This window comes from Phycodurus eques, chromosome 4, assembly GCF_024500275.1.
Source record: "Phycodurus eques isolate BA_2022a chromosome 4, UOR_Pequ_1.1, whole genome shotgun sequence".
Taxonomy (NCBI): Eukaryota; Metazoa; Chordata; class Actinopteri; order Syngnathiformes; family Syngnathidae; genus Phycodurus; species Phycodurus eques.
In genome coordinates this window covers 12,143,153-12,162,029 of record NC_084528.1, presented here as the reverse complement: position 1 = coordinate 12,162,029, position 18,877 = coordinate 12,143,153, and the positions used below count along the sequence as shown (strand labels likewise).

Genomic DNA, 18,877 nt, shown 5'->3' with positions numbered 1-18,877 from the left:
CGCAGGACTAATCGGGAGAAATGTCCTGACCGACTCTCTGTTTAAAGGGTCGAGCTCCCCCCTATTTTCCCCCGGCCGGCACCAACGCCGTGAGCGCGAGGGGATGAGGAGCTGTTAAGCCAGTGTCGAGATGAATTCGCCTTGGTGTGCTCACTGCCTTTAGTTTTATGGAGCCAATCCGGTCTGCCCTCACTAATCACCCCTTGATGAGTAACCGCACCGAGTGAAAGGATAATTAAAATGAGTACTCCATTTTTACGGCAGCTTCATCCCTTAAAAATCGTTGGCACTTGTTAAAGACCTAGTAAATTTAACAGTCCTTGTTAGGACCGTACGGATTGGTGTTTGTATTAAGCCGAAGTGATTTGGATGAGTTACTCTTTTTAGGAATAGTAATACGACCCGGTGGTATTGGTATCGTCGAAGTTCAATCACTTACAAGAGGTTGAGTGTTAAGGTCGAGATTAATTCTCATTACAAGAATGACAAAGATAGAATAGAATTAAAGCAAGGTATTTATTTCAGTGATTACATAAGGTTAAATTGATAATATGACAGTATGGGTTTGTGATATAAAATGAACAATAATAAGAATAATAAAAATGGAAAGAAATAGAAGTAGTTTAAAAGTAATAAATCACAAAATAAGTATTTACCTTTTGAGTGAGCTTTTAAGGAGTGATCAAGTCCTACGGAGCCGTAATGCCAATTAATAATAAGATAATTTGGACATAAGAATACCTGAACAGCTGACTAGCCCTTTTCCCTTATCCACGCAATGTCAATAGAGGTTCTATTAGTTACCTTATTATAATATCCTTTTAGTCTTACCCAATTAAATAAGAAGATTAAAAAATGAAGTCCTCCTGCCAGCTTGTCCCTGAGCATTGCGATGGGAAAAAGAACGTGTGTCTCCCTAACTCGAGAGAGTAAGGAGCCTCGTTTGTCAGTGTGGGGAGTTCTTATAACCTCGGTTGCAGCCTTTCAGCGTCCTGACTTTTGACCTGAGTGGAAAGCACCTATCTCTCCATTACTCATTCAGTGTCCTGACTTGACCTCCCTTTTGCTCACCCAAAATAGGTTCACAGTAAATACAATCGACTACAAGCATATTTCATATGTCTTGTAGGCGCTTCAATACATTCATTCAATGACAAGCATATTTCATATGTCTTGAACACAATCAATACACTTCATCACTTCACGTTAATCTCTTAAGCATTCTGCAATACATGTGTATATGTTAATTGTCAGTTAAATATTTATACATTCATGTGAATACAAATCTCTCATGAATTTCAACAGGTCCGTGCTTACTTCGTAGAGCATTCGTGTGCTTCGTTGCCTGAGAGAGACAACCTTACACAGGTTATAATCTTTGCATAAAAGCTGTTCCAAAGCATTGTACATTAGTAATACAAAAGTCAAAATAATATATAACAGCCTTATTAGGCTTGATGTACTTTTTATCACTGATTTCCAAAAGAACATCTGAATTATAACATCACAGAGAATCATCAAAATTATCTCAAGGATATAAAATCAAGCAATTGATTATATAAGCAGTTGACCTCAGTATGTGTTTGTTTACTATGACAAGGGGTTTTAATAGTATTGATATATATGAGAAGACTTATGCTTGACCTGGCGACTCTTACTTTATGATCTAATTTGGTGTGTCGACCTCTGGTGGTTGAACCAGGAATTGAAACTGGGGTTAAGCTCAATCACATGAACCCAGCCACATATGCCAATTACAACCTTTTGTACCATCGCTTATATGTGTGGCTTGGCCGCCCACCCGACACATGCTAACAAAAAGCAATGTTAACTCTGGAATGTCTTGTTCCTTAAGGGATGTAAAATGCTGACATGCTAACATCTACTATGCTAACATATCCTTAACCTCCATAAATTTAGTACAAAAAGTGCTAAAGAAGCAGGTATGGATTTTACATCTTTCCCGTCGGGTTCTATTTCTAATGAGAATTGCCGAAATGGTAACATGCTACCAGTTATCCAAACATATAGCATAATAGCAATATCATACCTGAATACAAAAGCTGCCAAGGCAGATCGATAAGGATTTTACCCATGCTGCGTTTTCAGGTACTATTTCTAATGAAATGCTAACAGCTTGTGTGATAGCTTAGGAGGACTCAAGGTACCAGCTAATGAGACTTGATAGAATGCTAACATGCTAGCACTTGGTATGCTACCATACAGCATGGTAGCAACTTAAGTATAAAAAAGTGCTAAGGAAGATAGATGAGGATTTTACATGTTGCCCTGTATTCTTGTCCTAATTAGAATTGAGAAAATGCTAACATGCTAATAGTTATATGCTAGTAAGCAAGATAGCAAGTTGACTAAAAAAAAAAGTGCTAAGGGTGATAGACCGTCCCTGTAGTCAGGTACTAATGCTAACATGCTAAGTTGGTATTTTTGCATACAGTGAGATAGCAACATGAGTATAAAACGCGCTACGGAAGATAGATAAGGATTTTCCTGGAGTAAGGTACTAATGAGAACTGATAAAATATACTAACAGTTGGTATGCTAACATATTGCAAGATTACAACATGAGTCTTTATAGTTACTAAAGAAAATGGATAGAGATTTTACATCATCTGGGGAACAAAAACTAAACACGAGGTGGCAGCATTGATCTAAACTGAAATGGTGAGTATCCCATGGGTTAAAGTAACAGTGGATTGATGAACTGTCACCAAATGGAAAATTATAATAACAATATTGCGGTGTCACAATTTATTCCTTTACAAAAGTTTCAGTAGGTTTTCTTCACACTTTTAGAAGCCACCTATGAAAATTATATATATATATATATATATATATATATATATATATACATATATATATATATATATATACCTTGATGATATACATCCATCCATCCATTTTCTGAGCCGCTTCTCCTCACTAGGGTCGCGGGCGCGCTGGAGCCTATCCCAGCTTTCATCGGGCAGGAGGTGGGGTACACCCTGAACTGGTTGCCAGCCAATCGCAGCGCACATACAAACAAACAACCATTCGCACTCACAGTCACACCTACGGGCAATTTTAGAGTCTCCAATTAATGCATGTTTTTGGAATGTTCACACATCCCAAAAACATGCGCGGTTGGTTGATTGACAACTCTAAATTGCTTGTAGGTGTGAATGTGAGTGCGAATGGTTGTTTTTTTGTCTGTGCCCTGCGATTGGCTGGCAACCAGTTCAGGGTGTACCTCCTGCCCGATGATAGCTGGGATAGGCTCCAGCGCGCCCGCGACCCTAGTGAGGAGAAGTGGCTCAGAAAATGGATGGATGGATGGATATATATATATATATATTTGGGAGGTGTTACATTTATTTTTAATTTAAAAAAAACAAGTGAGTATCAATATATATATATATAAGTATATAATAAGTATCAATCTGCTCCTTTTCAAACAGAAGCAACTGACACTCTCACTCTTAGACATTCGTAGGATTTTTACAGTCATTTGAATGGCAACACTGTTGCCAGTAAATTGAATTACAGTAATTTAATTTATATTGTGGTGCTGATGAGTCACACAAGATAAACAGAAACTCTTTTGGCTTGCAGAAGAAGTAAGCCAATTTGATCAATCATGAGAAAGTACATGCTTGTATTTGATACAGCTGATAAGTCATCAGGTAATTCTTATTGTAGCTTTATTTAACATAACAGCAGAACTGACCGGGCACATAACCCACAGTCAAGGTTTCATGTAAAAAAGTGCAACATAAATGTAACGCGAGAGTTTGATAAGACACACTTTCAACGAACTACTGTTAACATGAACACACATGATCAATGTTACGTTTATCCTTATCGTTCTTGAACATTAACAATTAACACCTTTATTACGACAACAGTTCAACATTTTATGGTGCAATAAATTCTGGGAGCCACACAGCTTCACAATTCTGCTGCATGCAAAGTACAGTATCTCTCTGTGTGATGTAAACCAAAATCCTATGATGCAGTGGAAAGTAGAAACTGTAGTTAATTATTGTAAAATCACTTCAAAGTATTTTACTGTAAGGTATGTGGGAAATAACTGTCGAATTTAGAGGAATGTCTAACACTGCTGGAGAATAAAAAGGTTTAATAAGACAGGATGTTGCCAACTTGCCACACATCTTTTGCTATGTTACGAAGCTTTAAACCGAAAGTAATGTGCTTTAGAAATGGCAAACTCCCTCAGAAAACAAAATTGTAAAAAAAAAAAAAAAAAAAAAGGGCTCAAATTACTGCACAGTTTAGGTAAATGGAGGTGCTACGTTCCTTTCAAACATAATGGGGCTTGTCACACATGCTGACTTGGCTTTGATTCACTTCACGCAATGCTAAAAACAACCGTTGCGTGTGTGTGTGTGTGTGTGCGCGCACGCGTGTGTGTGTGTGGATGTCTGTGTGTGCGTGCGCTAACAAGTTCTACAGGCCTTGCACTAATTATTACCCTGGTAGCGAACATAAAGAGCAAAAGAAGAGGCTTTCCTGAAAGCAAAGGTAATATAGGTGTTTTGTTCAAACTTTATTTGCTTTAATTATTGCATACAACACATTTTCCAGACCCACAATAGTAACTAAAATAAGTTGGAACTGACACACGTTCTTGGTTTGATTCTCAGCTCAGGCCTCCCTATGTACATGTCCCCTCTGTGCTTGCTTGCATTTTCTATGGGCACTCCAACAAACATGCATGTTACGTTAATTGAAAATTAAATCTTTCCTACGTGTGTATAAGAGTGCAAATGGTTGTTTGTCTGTGTCCTACGATTGGCTGGCAACCAGTCAGGAGTGCACCCTACCTATAGTTCAATGTCAGCTGGGATAGGTCCAACCTTAGAATTTGTCCTAAAAATGTTGAATTATAAATCGCATAACATCTAGGACATTCAACTTCAAAAGTTATACTTCTACTCAAATGTTGTTTGTTTATTTGCTTCAGATGACAATAATTGTTCAACAGCTCACTCACGACTTTTGTGGCATAAATCCCTCACTTACAGTGTCAATCATTATGTTTAAAATTGGGAAAGGTGTTTTGGATGGTGTTAGACTATAAAATTATCCTACAGATGGGATTCGATCATAAAAACAAATTAGAGGCTTTGTAATTAATTAATCTCAATTAATCACATTTTATTTGGATAACAATTTTGTCACAACATGTATTTTAGTGGACAAATTAATCAAATAATTGACAAAGACAGGAATAAAAACAAAAACACAAGTGTGAGGAGTCATTGAGCAATGAAAGTTTACCACTAGTGTGGTGATGCTGCCATAATGGCAATTGTGCAAAATGATGCAGTCCTCAATTAATTTAGGGCAATTTAAAGTGACTAATAGTTCTACGATCTGATACAGTGACGAATGTGCAAATGGTGCAGAAAATTCTCAAACACGAGCAGCCAGAAGTAATCAACATCACAAACCAAACAGTGTACCGTGATAAAACAGTGAGTGTACGAATAATGTAGACGTGTCCTGACAGAGATGTGAAAATTTGGCAGCATGTTGCAATGAAATTGTAATTGAACTGTTTAAGAAATTAATGGCAAGCGCAAAGAAGCTGTTAGAATGTCTGGTTAGGCTTTTAGGCTTCATTCGTGTTTACATGTCTCAGATCATATTTATATGAATAAATGAGGTGGTTAAAAAGTTCCTCGATGGCAAGGCCCTGGGTGTGGATCAGATTCTCCAAAAGGTTCTGGATGTTTTGGGGCTGTCCTGGTTTACACGCGTCTGCAACATCGCATGGACATCGGAAACAGTGCCTCTGGATTGGCAAACTGGGGTGGTGGTCCCCCTTTATAAGAAGGGGGACCGAAGGGTGTGTTCCAACTATTGGGGGATCACACTCCTCAGCCTCCCTGGTAAGGTCTATTCAGGGGTGCTGGAGAGGAGGGTCCGTCGGGAAGTCGAATCACAGAATCATGAGGATCAGTGTGGTTTTCGTCCTGGCCGTGGAACAGTATACCAGCTCTACACCTTCAGCAGGGTCCTCAAGGGTGCATGGGAGTTCGCCCAACCAGTCTACATGTGTTTTGTGGACTTGGAGAAGGCGTTCGACCATGTCCTTCGGGGAGTCCTGTGGGGGGCGTTTCAGGAGTATGGGGTACTGAACCCCCTGATGCGGGCTGTTTGTTCCCTGTGTGACCAGTGTCAGAGTTTGGTCGGCATTGCTGGCAGTAAGTCGGACTCGTTTCCGGTAAAGGTTGACCTTCGCCAAGGCTGCCCTTTGTCCCTGATTCTGTTCATTACTTTTATGGACAGAATTTCTAGGCGGAGCCAAGGTGTAGAGGGGGTTTGGTGGCCTCAGTGTTGCAGCTCTGCTTTTTGCAGATGTAGTTCTGTTGGCTTCATCAAACCGTGATCTCCAACTCTCACGGGAGCGGTTCGCAGTCAAGTGTGAAGCGGTTGGGATGAAAATCAGCACCTCCAAATCTGAGACCATAATCCCCACTCGGACAAGGGCGGCGTGCCCTCTCCAGGTCGGGGATGAGATCCTTCCCCAAGTGGAGGAGTTCAAGTATCTTGGGGTCATGACCACTCTTGGAGCTTTTTTTTTTTTTTTTGATCATTCTAGAGTTTCTTGCCATCCACACACATGGAATGCGCTGACGACTTTGACCTCCCTAGCTTAGCGTCACTGTCAGCACGGAGCTCAAAATGGGCGTGTCGTATTACGTATACATATCTGTGACCCTCCATCTTGGTAGCTGAGCTCTGACGTGTGCTTCAGTGTAATCGGTGTACCAGGAAATTTTGCACTGACAAAGGTTCTGCGTTTGGAACACAAAATGTGATTAAAATGTGTTAATGTTTTTGTAATTAATTAATCGCGATTAATGTGTTAAAGTTATTATGTGCAGCATTGTCAAACCTTCAGTAGCTTGAACAAAAGTCAGGGTTGTCCAACTTTCCATCCATCCAACCATCCATCCATCCATCTATTCTCAATACCGCTTATCCTGTTCAGGGTCGTGGGACGCTGGTGCCTATCCCAGCTGACTTCGGGCGAAAGGCGGACTACACCCTGAACTGGTTGCCAGTCAGCCGCAAGGCACATAAAGACAGGGACAACAGTTCACACTCACATTCACACCATCACTCAGTGGGAATTGAACACACACTGCTCGCACTGAAGTCAGGCAAAAATAGCACTACACAATCAGTGACTATACAACTCTCATTTACTGTAATTAGTTTACATGTAACTTGAGAAGAGGAGCCTACTGTAACTACTACTACTGTAAAGGCTACTGTATCACAAAAATACATTGCTTTCTTTCACAATGTTTTTCTTATATGCAAAAAGCACACAGAGAGAAACTTCTGGACCAGTAAGACCTGTCTGGGCGTATGATAAGACCATGAGTCATTGTTTGCATGCTAGAGTGACTTTGAGAGTCAGACCGCAGAGTTTGCAGTACAAGAGGAGGATTCCATTTCAGTAGAACGCCCACATTGCTGTCCATACCGTGAGTATCTATCTATCTATCTATCTATCTATCTATCTATCTATCTATCTATCTATCTATCTATCTATCTATCTATCTATCTATCTATCTATCTATCTATCTATCTATCTATCTATCTATCTATCTATCTATCTATCTATCTCGAGCACCCTCTCTCTCTTTCTCTCCCTCTCTCTCTCTCTCTCTCTCTCTCTCTCTCTCTATATATATATATATATATATATATATATCACCGTTAACCCTAACCCCTAATGCTATCCCATTAACACCAACCCCTTTATCCTAAGACATTTGCCACCACAAAGACATTTTAAAGTAGTTACCATGTCAACAAAGATTATTATTTTTCAAAGGCATTTTTTTCCTGTTCTTCCGCAACAATTGCCAGGAGGAGACTTTTAGCTTCCCCGAGTAGCCATGGGCGATCTGGGTCAGGCCATCAAAAGTTGCGTGGATGTCTTTGTGAAGTATAGCGGCGAGGACAGCGACTGTTTGAATGGTGATGAGTTTAAGACAATGGTGGAGAAAGAGCTCACCGCCTCTGATTTTAAGGTACATAAGTGCTCAGGGCACTGTTAATTGTTGTGTTTGTGCAATAGTCATTTTAAGTTTACTTCAATTTGTGTTTCGCAGGGGAAACTCAGTCTAAGCGATGTCGACGAGGCCTTTAACAAGGTGGACAGGAACGACAATGGCGAAATCAACATCCAAGAGTATGCCAGATGCATTTCTCTGCTGATAAAAGCTTACCACCGCAAAACTACTAAACCCAAAAAGAGTGGCAGGGGAGGCCGGGGTGGCAGACGGGACGACAAGGCGGAGGGTGACATTGAAGATTAGCGTTTTTATTCAGGAAGTGTTCCACCTATTTGTCTTGTTTCTCCCAATATTGTTTTTCAACCATTGTCTGTAAACATTGGCACTAAATAAAAACAATAAAGATTGATCATTTTCACACAGTTTAATCCTGTCTGTTTATTATTATTACTGAGACAAAGTGACATGAGATCTTGTTTGACTTTATTGCTAATATCGATAAACAATAAGCCAGTAGAGCACTCACCTCATCGTCTCTTATCTTATGTGATATTGTAACATATATTAAAACATATCATGATCATTTTACTTATTCCATGTATTTCACCTTTTTTTTTGTCATGTCATATAATCTCATGTCATATTTTATCATATCATCTTTTGTAATTACTTTTAAAAACGTGTTCCAAAACAGTTACTAGTTAGCTGTTACCTGTTGAAAAATTAGTTCAGTTATGTCAACCAAGGACCATAATATGAAAATAATATAATCTGACTTACCTAATATGACAGAGATGGTGCCCTGAAGATGATAGCTATCTTTAAAAGCTGCGCTGTTTGTTCGTTTAGTTTGTTGTTTTTTGTCATTTGGTGTTTGATATCCATAGTGTGGAACTGTGGTAGACTGTTTACAGCAGCAGCGGGACATTCATTGGAGATGATTGTGCCTGCGCCAGGTTGCATCTTCTCGGCAGCAGGCTTGCAGCACCATTCCTAAATCAAACTGATCAACTTTATTGTTTTTAGCAAATAATCATTAAGTTGGAATTTTATGTCTGCAACATGTTCCAAAAAAGCTGGGACAGGTGGCAAAAAAGACTGAGAAAGTTGAGGAATGCTCATCAAACACCTGTTTGGAACATCCCAGTTAATTGGGAATAGGTGGGTGCCATGATTGGGTATAAAAGGAGCTTCCCTGAATTGCTCAGTCATTCACAAGCAAAGATGGGGTGAGGTTCACCTCTTTGTGAATAAGTGGGTGAGGAAATAGTCGAACAGTTTAAGGACAATGTTCCTCAACGTACAATTGCAAGGAATTTAGGGATTTCATCATCTACGGTCCATAATATCATCAAAAGGTTCAGAGAATCTGGAGAAATCACTGCATGTAAGCGGCAAGGCCGAAAACCAACATTGAATGCCCGTGACCTTCAATCCCTCAGGCGGCACTGCATCAAAAACCAACATCAATGTGTAAAGGATATCACCACTCAGGAACACTTCAGAAAACACACACTTCATCCGTAAGTGCAACTTGAAACTCTACTATGCAAAGCAAAATCCATGATAAAAAAATCCATAACAACAACACCCAGAAACCCCGCCGGCTTCTCTGGGCCCGAGCTCATCTAAGATGGACTTATGCAAAGTGCAAACGTTTTCTGTGGTCTGACAAGTCCACATTTAAAATTGTTTTTGAAAATTGTGGACGTCGTGTCCTCCGGGCCAAAGAGGAAAAGAACCATCCGGACCGTTATGGATGTAAAGTTCAAAAGCCAGCATCTGTGATGGTATGGGTTCTGTGTTAGTGCCAATGGCATGGGTAACTTACACAACTGTGAAGGCACCAATAATGCTGAAATGTACATACAGGTTTTGGAGAAACATATGCTGCCATCCAAGCAATGTTTTTTTTCATGGACACCCCTGCTTATTTCAGCAAGACAATGCCAAACCAAATTGTTTGTGAACAAACAGCTAACTAAAATGTGTTTATTCACATAGGAATGGCTAATTTGAATGCGAAAATCCCACCCAGAATGTAAATCCATCCATCCATCCATTTTCTGAGCCGCTTCTCTCACTAGGGTCGGAATTAAGTCAAATTCAGCCCAAAAAATGGCCTTGTATTATTTTGTTTCTACTAGTTAAACAGCACAATAGGCTCACCAGACAAAAATTACAAAACCTGGAACAAGGCTATAGTCGAAATAAAAAGTCTACACATCCCTGTTCAATTGCCAGGTATTTGTTATGTAAAAATAATGGGACAAAGATAAATCATTTAAAAACTTTTTCCACTATTAATGTGACCAAGAACCTGTAAAACCCAATTTTTGGGAGGTAAAAATAAACAACTGAAAAAATGCGGCTGCACAAGACTCCACACACTCGAATAACTGGCATGTGCCTGTGTTCAAAAGTAACCAATCACATTCAAACTCATGTTAAAAGGGAGTCCAAACACATCTACCACTTTTCAAGTACTACAAATAAAACAAAACAATACATGCATAAGGCCTTACAGAAACACTATTTGCTCTAGTCACTAAAACGACTGAATAAAAAAGCTGCTTATTGACCAGATGTATCGATAAAGTATAGACTGCTTAGGAGATGTCCTATGGTACTTGGACTACAATTTAGTTAGTGTGTGTGCATGTGTGTGTGTGTGTGCGTGTGTGCGCGCCTGTATTTGTGCGTGTGAGTGTGAGCAAGAGAGCGAGAATACAGCATGTACCCCAAAGGACGCACATTTTACAGTTGCTTATTATGACCAAATAGGGCTAATGTTGGCCGTGTGCACAGACAAAGCAACAACAAACATCTGTAACTTACCATAAGGTGTTTTATCAAGTTAAAAGTGGGTTGATATTTCCACATTTGGCCAGACAGAGACAACAAGTCATGACAAAGCTGTTGTTTTTTGTAATCTTAAATGTTAACACGAGTTGCAAGCTGCTGAGTCATCCATTTCTTTCTACTACTCTGCACATAAATGAGTCACTTTGGCAAGCCCACGAAGACTGGGTGCAGCCATGTGATTGCCTCGCCTCATTTGACTTGTGGAATGTAATAGAGGTGCGACAATTAATCAATTAATCGAGCACTAATCGAGTATTAAATTCATTGACAATTTTGATAATCGACAGTTAAGCGGCAGTGTCTAACTTAAAATTGCCCAAATCCTCAGGATTTCAGCCTCTCAGCAGTTATTATTCTTAGATTTCTGTCGTCCTCCATGAAAGCAGACTGATTATCTTCGTGATTAATAAAAATCTGACATTTTTCAACATCTGCTTTTACTTTGGAAAAGAATGATCAACATTTATGCCTACTTTCGTAAATGTTACGGACCAATACAGTAACTGAATCATGATCAATTAATGTTTATGCATTTTTCTATACTGTCAATTTGAAATATGCGGTTTTTGAATAAAGGGATAGATTTTTTAAAATAAGATTAATAAAAAAATAATTGACAGATTTATCGATTATTAAAATAATCATTAATTGCAGCCCTAAAATGGAGTCGAACGCCACTAGTGGTTACATTGGATTGGTGAAACAGTATCTGATGATGAAGTCTGGCTGATGAATATAAATAGATCGCACAAGCAGTTATCAATAAATAAAAGTAGCAAGCACAAAGTAGCCCAATGTAATGACGTAAATTAAAGTACTGTTGTTTAAAAATAAAAAGTATGTTCCCTTAAAACTACTCTGGCAAGTACAATTTATCTCAAATGTTACTCAAGTATTAGAGCGTCAGCCTCACAGTTCTGAGGACCCGGGTTCAATCCCCGGCTCCGCCTGTGTGGAGTTTGCATGTTCTCCCCGTGCCTGCGTGGGTTTTCTCCGGGCACTCCGGTTTCCTCCCACATCCCAAAAACATGCATTAATTGGAGACTCTAAATTGCCCGTAGGCATGACTGTGAGTGCGAATGGTTGTTTGTTTGTATGTGTCCCTGCGATTGGCTGGAAACCAGTTCAGGGTGTACCCCGCCTCCTGCCCGATGATAGCTGGGTTAGGCTCCAGCGCGCCCGCGACCCTAGTGAGGAGAACGGCTCCGAAAATGAATGGATGGATGGATACACTAATATACCATTTATCCAGGAGTACAGTCGTGGTTTCACAACATTACAATTTGGTAGCAAACAGGCAAATGACTACACCTTTAAAGGAAATCTCTGTTAAGGAACAGCAAGTCAAAATCATAACTCCCATATGTCCGTCTTCAAAATGCAACGTCAAAGGACTTCAGAGGGAAGTGCAGCAGCACGAGAAAAATAAAGAAAAAGAAAAATCGATGCTGTGAAATAAAGGCAACTTGGCTAAATTACACTATTTTAGGAGGGGAATCCAGGCTGTTTGCTATCTGCTCGGTCATACTTCGCAAAGCTGAAGGGGCAACCCTGGAAAAAAACAACCAATGGTTGGTCTCTTTAATTTTAATGAATTCATTTATTTTTATCTACAGAAAGTAATCATCCTACGTGGCTTGAACCCACAACCATTGATTCGGGAAGTTAAATAAAGCATGGGAGACACCGAGCATGTTTTAACACAGGTGTGTTTTATTTAGATGACAGTAAGTGTACACCTCCAACAAAATCAGCTAGAGAAACTCCCTTTATGTTCAACAGTCATGACTCATGCAAACGGTTTCCCTGTCAAATTGGACTGAAAACATACTGTACTTGAAGCAAAACAAGAATGTTGAAACCAGTCTAGGTGGAGTGTGAAACATTTTACTTTAATCACATTTAAATATGTGTGTATCTGCGTCATGAAATTAATTAGCCATCTATTCCAATATAAGAAGATGCACCTCGCTTGAGTCCGTCTGACATCTGCGGAGAGTCACACAGATCATCTTGCCTACTGAACATACTGTGAGTGGTCAAGGAAGTTGTGTGATGGAGTTTAGAGAGGATATGCTGGATGTGTTTTGGGCTAAAAAGATGTTCAAGTCAATTCTGTTGTATTTCTTTTTTCAAGAGAATGTCTCTTGTTTGTCCAAAACAATTACAGGAACAGACATTTCCCCAACCTGAGGAATCATGGGTCGCCTGGATGAAGTCATTATAAAGCTGTCCGACGTCTTTGAGGAATACAACACTGACGATGGCAAAAAACGTTTGGACAAGGAGGAGTTAGGCGCCATGCTGCAGAATGAAGTCAACGTTGACAACTTTCAAGTGAGGGCCTTTTGCCAACACAATGAACACATTCACAACATGGGACACATTTACATGCATGTGCAATATTCTGTGTGACTTAATGTTTTCTTGATTTTGGGTTTGACAGGGAAACATCACTCTGGAGAATATCACGACAATGTTTAAGCAGATGGACAGGAACAAAGATGGCGAGCTCAAACTCCTTGAGTTCTGCAGAGCTGTTTCTCAGCTGGTGGTTTTGTACCACCGCAAGAAACACGGGCATGAAAATTAAAAAAAGTACAGTCATATGATCGGGGATAACTATGTTGTTATTATCATACTGCTGTAATTGACTACATATAAATTCCTTCATTTGGGTTTAGTACAAAGTTGCTTGTCTTTCTGTATGCTTCCTTTCTTTTCAGAGAGTGAATAAAAAATAAATAAATAAAAAAGTCTCTGGGGTTTCTGGGACTTTATTGTAATGGTTCTCAAACCTTTTTTTGACATGCTTTGGAAGAAAGGAAGAAAACAATTCACAACCCCTCAACACCAAAAATGGTTTAACTTATTGGGAAAAAAAACAACTAGATCAACATTAAAAAAAACAAAAATTAACAAAAAATAACCTAAAAGTAATACTCCATCCATCCATCCATTTTCTGAGCCGCTTCTCCTCACTAGGGTCGCGGGCGTGCTAGAGCCGATCCCAGCTATCATCGGGCAGGAGGCGGGGTACACCCTGAACTGGTTGCCAGCCAATCGCAGGGCACATACAAACAAACAACCATTCGCACTCACATTCACATTCACTTTCATACCTACGGACAATTTAGAGTCGTCAATCAACCTACCATGCATGTTTTTTTGGGATGTGGGAGGAAACTGGAGGGCCCGGAGAAAACCCACAGGCGGCACAGGGAGAACATGCAAACTCCACACAGGCGGGGCCGGGGATTGAACCCCACTCCTCAGAACTGTAAGGCTGTTGCTCTAACCAGTCGTCCACCGTGCCGTAATACTCATAGTATTAGTTTTACTATGTTTTTTGTACAAATAAACAAAATAAATACAAGTCATCTTTGTAAATCAGTTTCGTGGCATATTTGCACATTTTGCTCCATCACCAACCAACATCCGACTGTGCTTTTAATAAAGTGGAGTCACACAAGATTTCCCCTTTCTCTCCTGTCCCAATGCTACACGCGACAAACAAGCTGCCGTATAAAGGAGGGGAAAAGCTACAAATTTGACTGTGTATATACCAGGGTTATAATAGTTTTGGATTTTCCACTGTAGTTAGTTTTTAATTCGTTTTGACTTTTCTTTTTCAAATTCAGTTTGTTTAAATTATTTTGTTAGTTTTTATTAGTTTTTGTTTTTCAAAAATGCTATGTTTTAGTTTATTTTTATAACTTTCAGTATTAGTTTTACTTTTTTAATTCAGGGTATTTGTCAAGTGTGAGATAAAAAAAAAGATCACAATAAGTATTGTGTCATAAAAATTCAACAAAAAATACCATTTAAAAAAATATATATGAACTTGATGAACAACCATCCACAAATCAAATACATGTACTATATAGCAGTCCAGAGAATTTGAAGTGCAATAAGTGCAGTGCATAATCCTGCTTGTAAAGTTAGATTAGATGGATCACAACGTACAGTAAAACCATTCATGAGACATGCTGTAGTATGACCTTTTTAAAAACCTGGTTATGTGTTTAACTTACAAAAAACTCAAGCTCTTATTTGCATGTTTTCCTTCCCTTGTTGCTAAGTTGCAAACTTCTCAAGTGGACTTTCAGGTTTGTGACTACATAGACAGATAGATAGAAAGTAAGCTTGCTTTTGCCTTCTGTATCTCTAGCGAAAGTGCATCCAGTCTGTTTTTTTTGTATTTTTATTTTTTTTGGAGTCCATGATTATTGCGACAAAGCTTTTCAAGTTTTCCTGCTTTTGCTGAAGTCGTGCTGTGACAATGTTGCAGTAGTTCAATCACCTGCTGTGACAGCGAGACAAACTCCATATGTGCTTTCACATCTGCCTTTTGTGGCGGGAAACAGCAGCATTTTGAGACTTTTGGCACTTGTCCGTTTCTCTGAGTTTCCCCCAAACGACGGAAAAGCAACGTGCAGGTACGTGACGGCGCTAGCTAGTCGGTAGCTGTCTTAGCCATTTCTGTTAACAATACATACTGTATCACCAAAAACAGCTGAAACGGCTTAATACTGGACTGTGTATGTATAAAGGCAAAACATTTGCATGACTTCATTTATCCATCCATCCATCCATCCATTTTCCATACCGGTTCTCCTCACTAGGGTGGCGTGTGTGCTGGAGCCTATCCCAGCTATTTTTGGGCGAGCGGCTGGGTACACCCTGAACTGGTCACCAGCCAATCGCAGGGCACATACTGTATAAACAATCAACTATTTGCACTCATGTTTACACCTATGGGCAATTTTGCATTTGCATTTTGAAAATCACATTTTGACTGCTAAGTCCCTCCTGTACAGTAGAGTTGTAATCCACATTTATTATGAGAAGAAGAAGAATCGCTCAGAAGAAGAGGATTTGCCCCAGAGCCAATCTACGACGTCATTCTAAAATAAGTTTTACGGTGATGTCCTAATGAGTCACTGTTTAAAAACACTGTTGTGTTCAGATAGGAGATCGTTTTGCTAGCAGCCACGGGTATCAAGCTAAAGTTAACATTAAGTTACATCTCATGGCGGTAAAAACGGAAATTGCAGTGTGCCAGTCTCTCTCGCCCGCTGGCAAACACAAACACGGGCACTTGGACAAGTTACAAAACATTGCGTCTCCAGATGACCAGTGTCAGCTTCCAACAGCCACTCCACATTAACATGTACATTTAATTTGGGTTGCTGCTTGAATGTCAAAACCAACAGACAATCGGCCAGCTAGCTGGCTAATGCTCTGTTGGTTTAAATGAAATAGAACGTGAAGGTGGCTGGAGGGCTATCATTAACTTTTTGCCCTTTGTCATGTCTCTAAACGGTTGGTATACTGATATGTTTGTTTAAAAGCTTTAAAACTGTGTCAAAAGTGTGTGTGTGTGAGTGAGTGAGTGGATAACTGTGTAAGCAGGTTACTCTGTGATTGAAAAAAATGTTGAAGTTGTGTGAACATTGTGTTGTAAACGTTAATAAACTTTAATTTATGCGCACAAACCGCATCTTCTGTGGGCTTAGTATGTACATTGCAACATTTAGAGACTGATTGCAATTCATTGGTTGAGAAACAAATTCATTTTCATAGTCTGTGGATCCCCTGAAATAGCCTTGGCCACCCCAAGAATAAAAGTCGTGCTCCGCCACTGCTTACATGCAAGACTGCATTGATACATTTGTGGACCTCTTTGAGGAGTACTCCAGTGTGGACAGTAACTGTTTGAACAGGGATCAGTTTAAGGCACTGGTGACCGATGAAATCAATTCCCCTGATTATAAAGTAAGTGACAAAACACAACAGCAAGCTCATTCTCAACACAGAATGCGTTTGCAAGTTGTTTTCTTGAAGTGGCCCAATTTGTGTGTCCACAGGAAAAACTCGAGCTATGCGTATGTCGACAAGGTCTTTGATGAGCTGGATAAGAACAAGGTTGGCGAGCTCACCTTCCAGGAGCACATCAGTTGCATGGCCAAAATGATTAGATGTCATCGCAAAAAGGCTGGCAGGAGGGGTCGCAAAGGAGGCGGTGGCGGCAGATGAGGCGGAGGCAAAGGTGGCAGGGGCGGCAGAGGTGGTAGAGGAGGGGGCAGTGACAGCGACGACGAAGAACGTGGTGGCGGCCGGGGTGGCAGCGGTGGAAGAGGAGGACACAGTGACGATGATGGCGAAGAACGAGGCAGTGGCAAAGTTGGTAGGGGAGATTTTGATAAATGATATGCCAGTAATGGTCAGTCGTCATCTATTAGTGCTGTTTCTCTAGTTTTTGAGCATTGTCAATGCAAGTAAATACAAAACAATAAAGATTAATCAATTTGGTGATCATGTGTCTATGCCTGTGTCTTTACAGATATTGAAAATAATTGCATCCCCTCCTCACCAGTTATCGTGTCATTTTCTTATCTCATATCATATACTATCATATGCCATGTTGTATGTCATGGGTTGGATGGTGAAAGAGTGGTTAGAACGTCTGCAACACAGTTCTGAGGTTCTCGGCTCCGGCGTTCTTGTGTGCAGCTTGCATGTTGTCCCTATGCTTGCGTGGGTTTTTTGTGGGTCATGCCATGCCATATCATGTCATGTCATGTTGTGCCATGCCATCGCAGGCCAGGTCAGGTCAGGTGATGTCACATGTCATGTCATGCCATGTCACGAGATGTCATGCCATGTTGTTACAGTTGCCATGGAGCTAAAAGGTATGCCAAAAAGCCATTAAAGGTAATGACCTCGAGCACAAATGGAGCTGGAGAAAACCTACACAAAGTCTATTTTGTTGTTCAATTTCTTAATCACTGGAGAGGGACATCAGCACCCCAAATTTATTTGTGCAGAAATCTGTAAAAAACGATTCATGAATAGAATAATGATGTAAAGCTGCAATGTGTTTGTGGAAAGCTGCAATCCAATATTCTGCCTTAATAAAGATAATTATGTTACATTTTGATGGAGAGGCATGCGTCCGTCAATATATGTTTATCATGCTTTACATTTTGAGGCCAAACAACTGGCTCCCTCATCAAATATTTACACACCACTGCAAACTACAATCACAACAGTAAACATACCTAATTTTCTGGCCAATGTTTGACATGTAGCAACAAAGGTCTTGATTTCAGATCCACATACACAAGTATCATGTGAATATTATTATGAGCTTGTAGATCGCTCGAATGCCTGCACATTCTTGTATTTTTGGTACATTTTCCATTTCATTCCAGTCTTGACAAGAAAATGCCGACATGTCTATGAACTGAACATTTACAGTATATAGAAATAGAAAGTGATTTTGCTGTCTAATGCTGTCTGTCCAACACTCAAATGAAATGAGAACATTCTGCTACTGTCAGTGGTGTGTTGTTGGGTCTGTTTCCAAAAGCTCACAGCCAACGTGAAACTTGTTTTGAGAACCGGTTACAGACAGGAACAAACAAGGTGTGTGTCGGACAAAATGAGACCAAAAATAGAAGCACATTTGTCAACGACAACTGGTAAATAACAATCTAGAGTTGTGTGTAAAAATGTATGCCTTTTCAAAGCTAATGTGTTGGTTTGAAATCATTTTAAAGCAAAGGGTGGGACAGTAGGTTATGTTAGAAATAACCCAATAACTAAATTTTGAAAATGAAAAAGGGGCATTCCAACTACAATTTTGTATTTAACAATTGCTCTAAAAATGATTGATATTATTGGAAATGAGTCAGTTTCATTTTCTTGAGCAAAGCATATAGAAAGGGAACTCGTTGGTGAAATATGGACCATTAAGACCATATACTGTAGGTCCTTTAAGAATTCAGATATTCAACTGGTTACGACCGCTATGGCAGTGGTCCCCAACCACCGGGCTGGGGACCAGTACCTGTCTTTTGAACATTTGGTACCGGGCCACACAGAGCGACTGAACAAAAAGTATAGTATAATACTGACATAGAATCACACACAGCGCATTTCACATGGCT

At 39.9% G+C, this 18,877-nt stretch overlaps 2 protein-coding genes across 2 annotated transcripts; both read left to right on the top strand.

Moving 5' to 3' along the window:
• Positions 1-7,410: 7,410 nt before the first annotated feature.
• Positions 7,411-8,485, top strand: LOC133402024 (filaggrin-2-like). The gene is made up of 3 exons (XM_061675574.1): positions 7,411-7,520; positions 7,909-8,072; positions 8,154-8,485. Exons 2-3 carry the CDS (start codon positions 7,938-7,940, stop codon positions 8,358-8,360), a joined length of 342 nt encoding a protein of 113 aa, XP_061531558.1. The 5' UTR covers positions 7,411-7,520; positions 7,909-7,937; the 3' UTR covers positions 8,361-8,485.
• A 4,360-nt stretch (positions 8,486-12,845) lies between these two features.
• LOC133402022 (protein S100-G-like) lies at positions 12,846-13,681 on the top strand. The gene is made up of 3 exons (XM_061675573.1): positions 12,846-12,953; positions 13,093-13,259; positions 13,369-13,681. The coding sequence occupies exons 2-3, from the start codon at positions 13,122-13,124 to the stop codon at positions 13,513-13,515; spliced, it is 285 nt and encodes a 94-aa protein (XP_061531557.1). The 5' UTR covers positions 12,846-12,953; positions 13,093-13,121; the 3' UTR covers positions 13,516-13,681.
• Positions 13,682-18,877: the final 5,196 nt, after the last annotated feature.

Excerpts from the sequence above, each read along its gene's own strand:
- LOC133402022 (XM_061675573.1), top strand. The coding sequence starts at position 13,122 with ATGGGTCGCCTGGATGAAGTCATTATAAAGCTGTCCGACGTCTTTGAG. Across the intron at positions 13,260-13,368 it reads TCAACGTTGACAACTTTCAA|GGAAACATCACTCTGGAGAA; the intron begins GTGAGGGCCTTT and ends TGGGTTTGACAG.
- LOC133402024 (XM_061675574.1), top strand. The coding sequence starts at position 7,938 with ATGGGCGATCTGGGTCAGGCCATCAAAAGTTGCGTGGATGTCTTTGTG. Across the intron at positions 8,073-8,153 it reads TCACCGCCTCTGATTTTAAG|GGGAAACTCAGTCTAAGCGA; the intron begins GTACATAAGTGC and ends TGTGTTTCGCAG.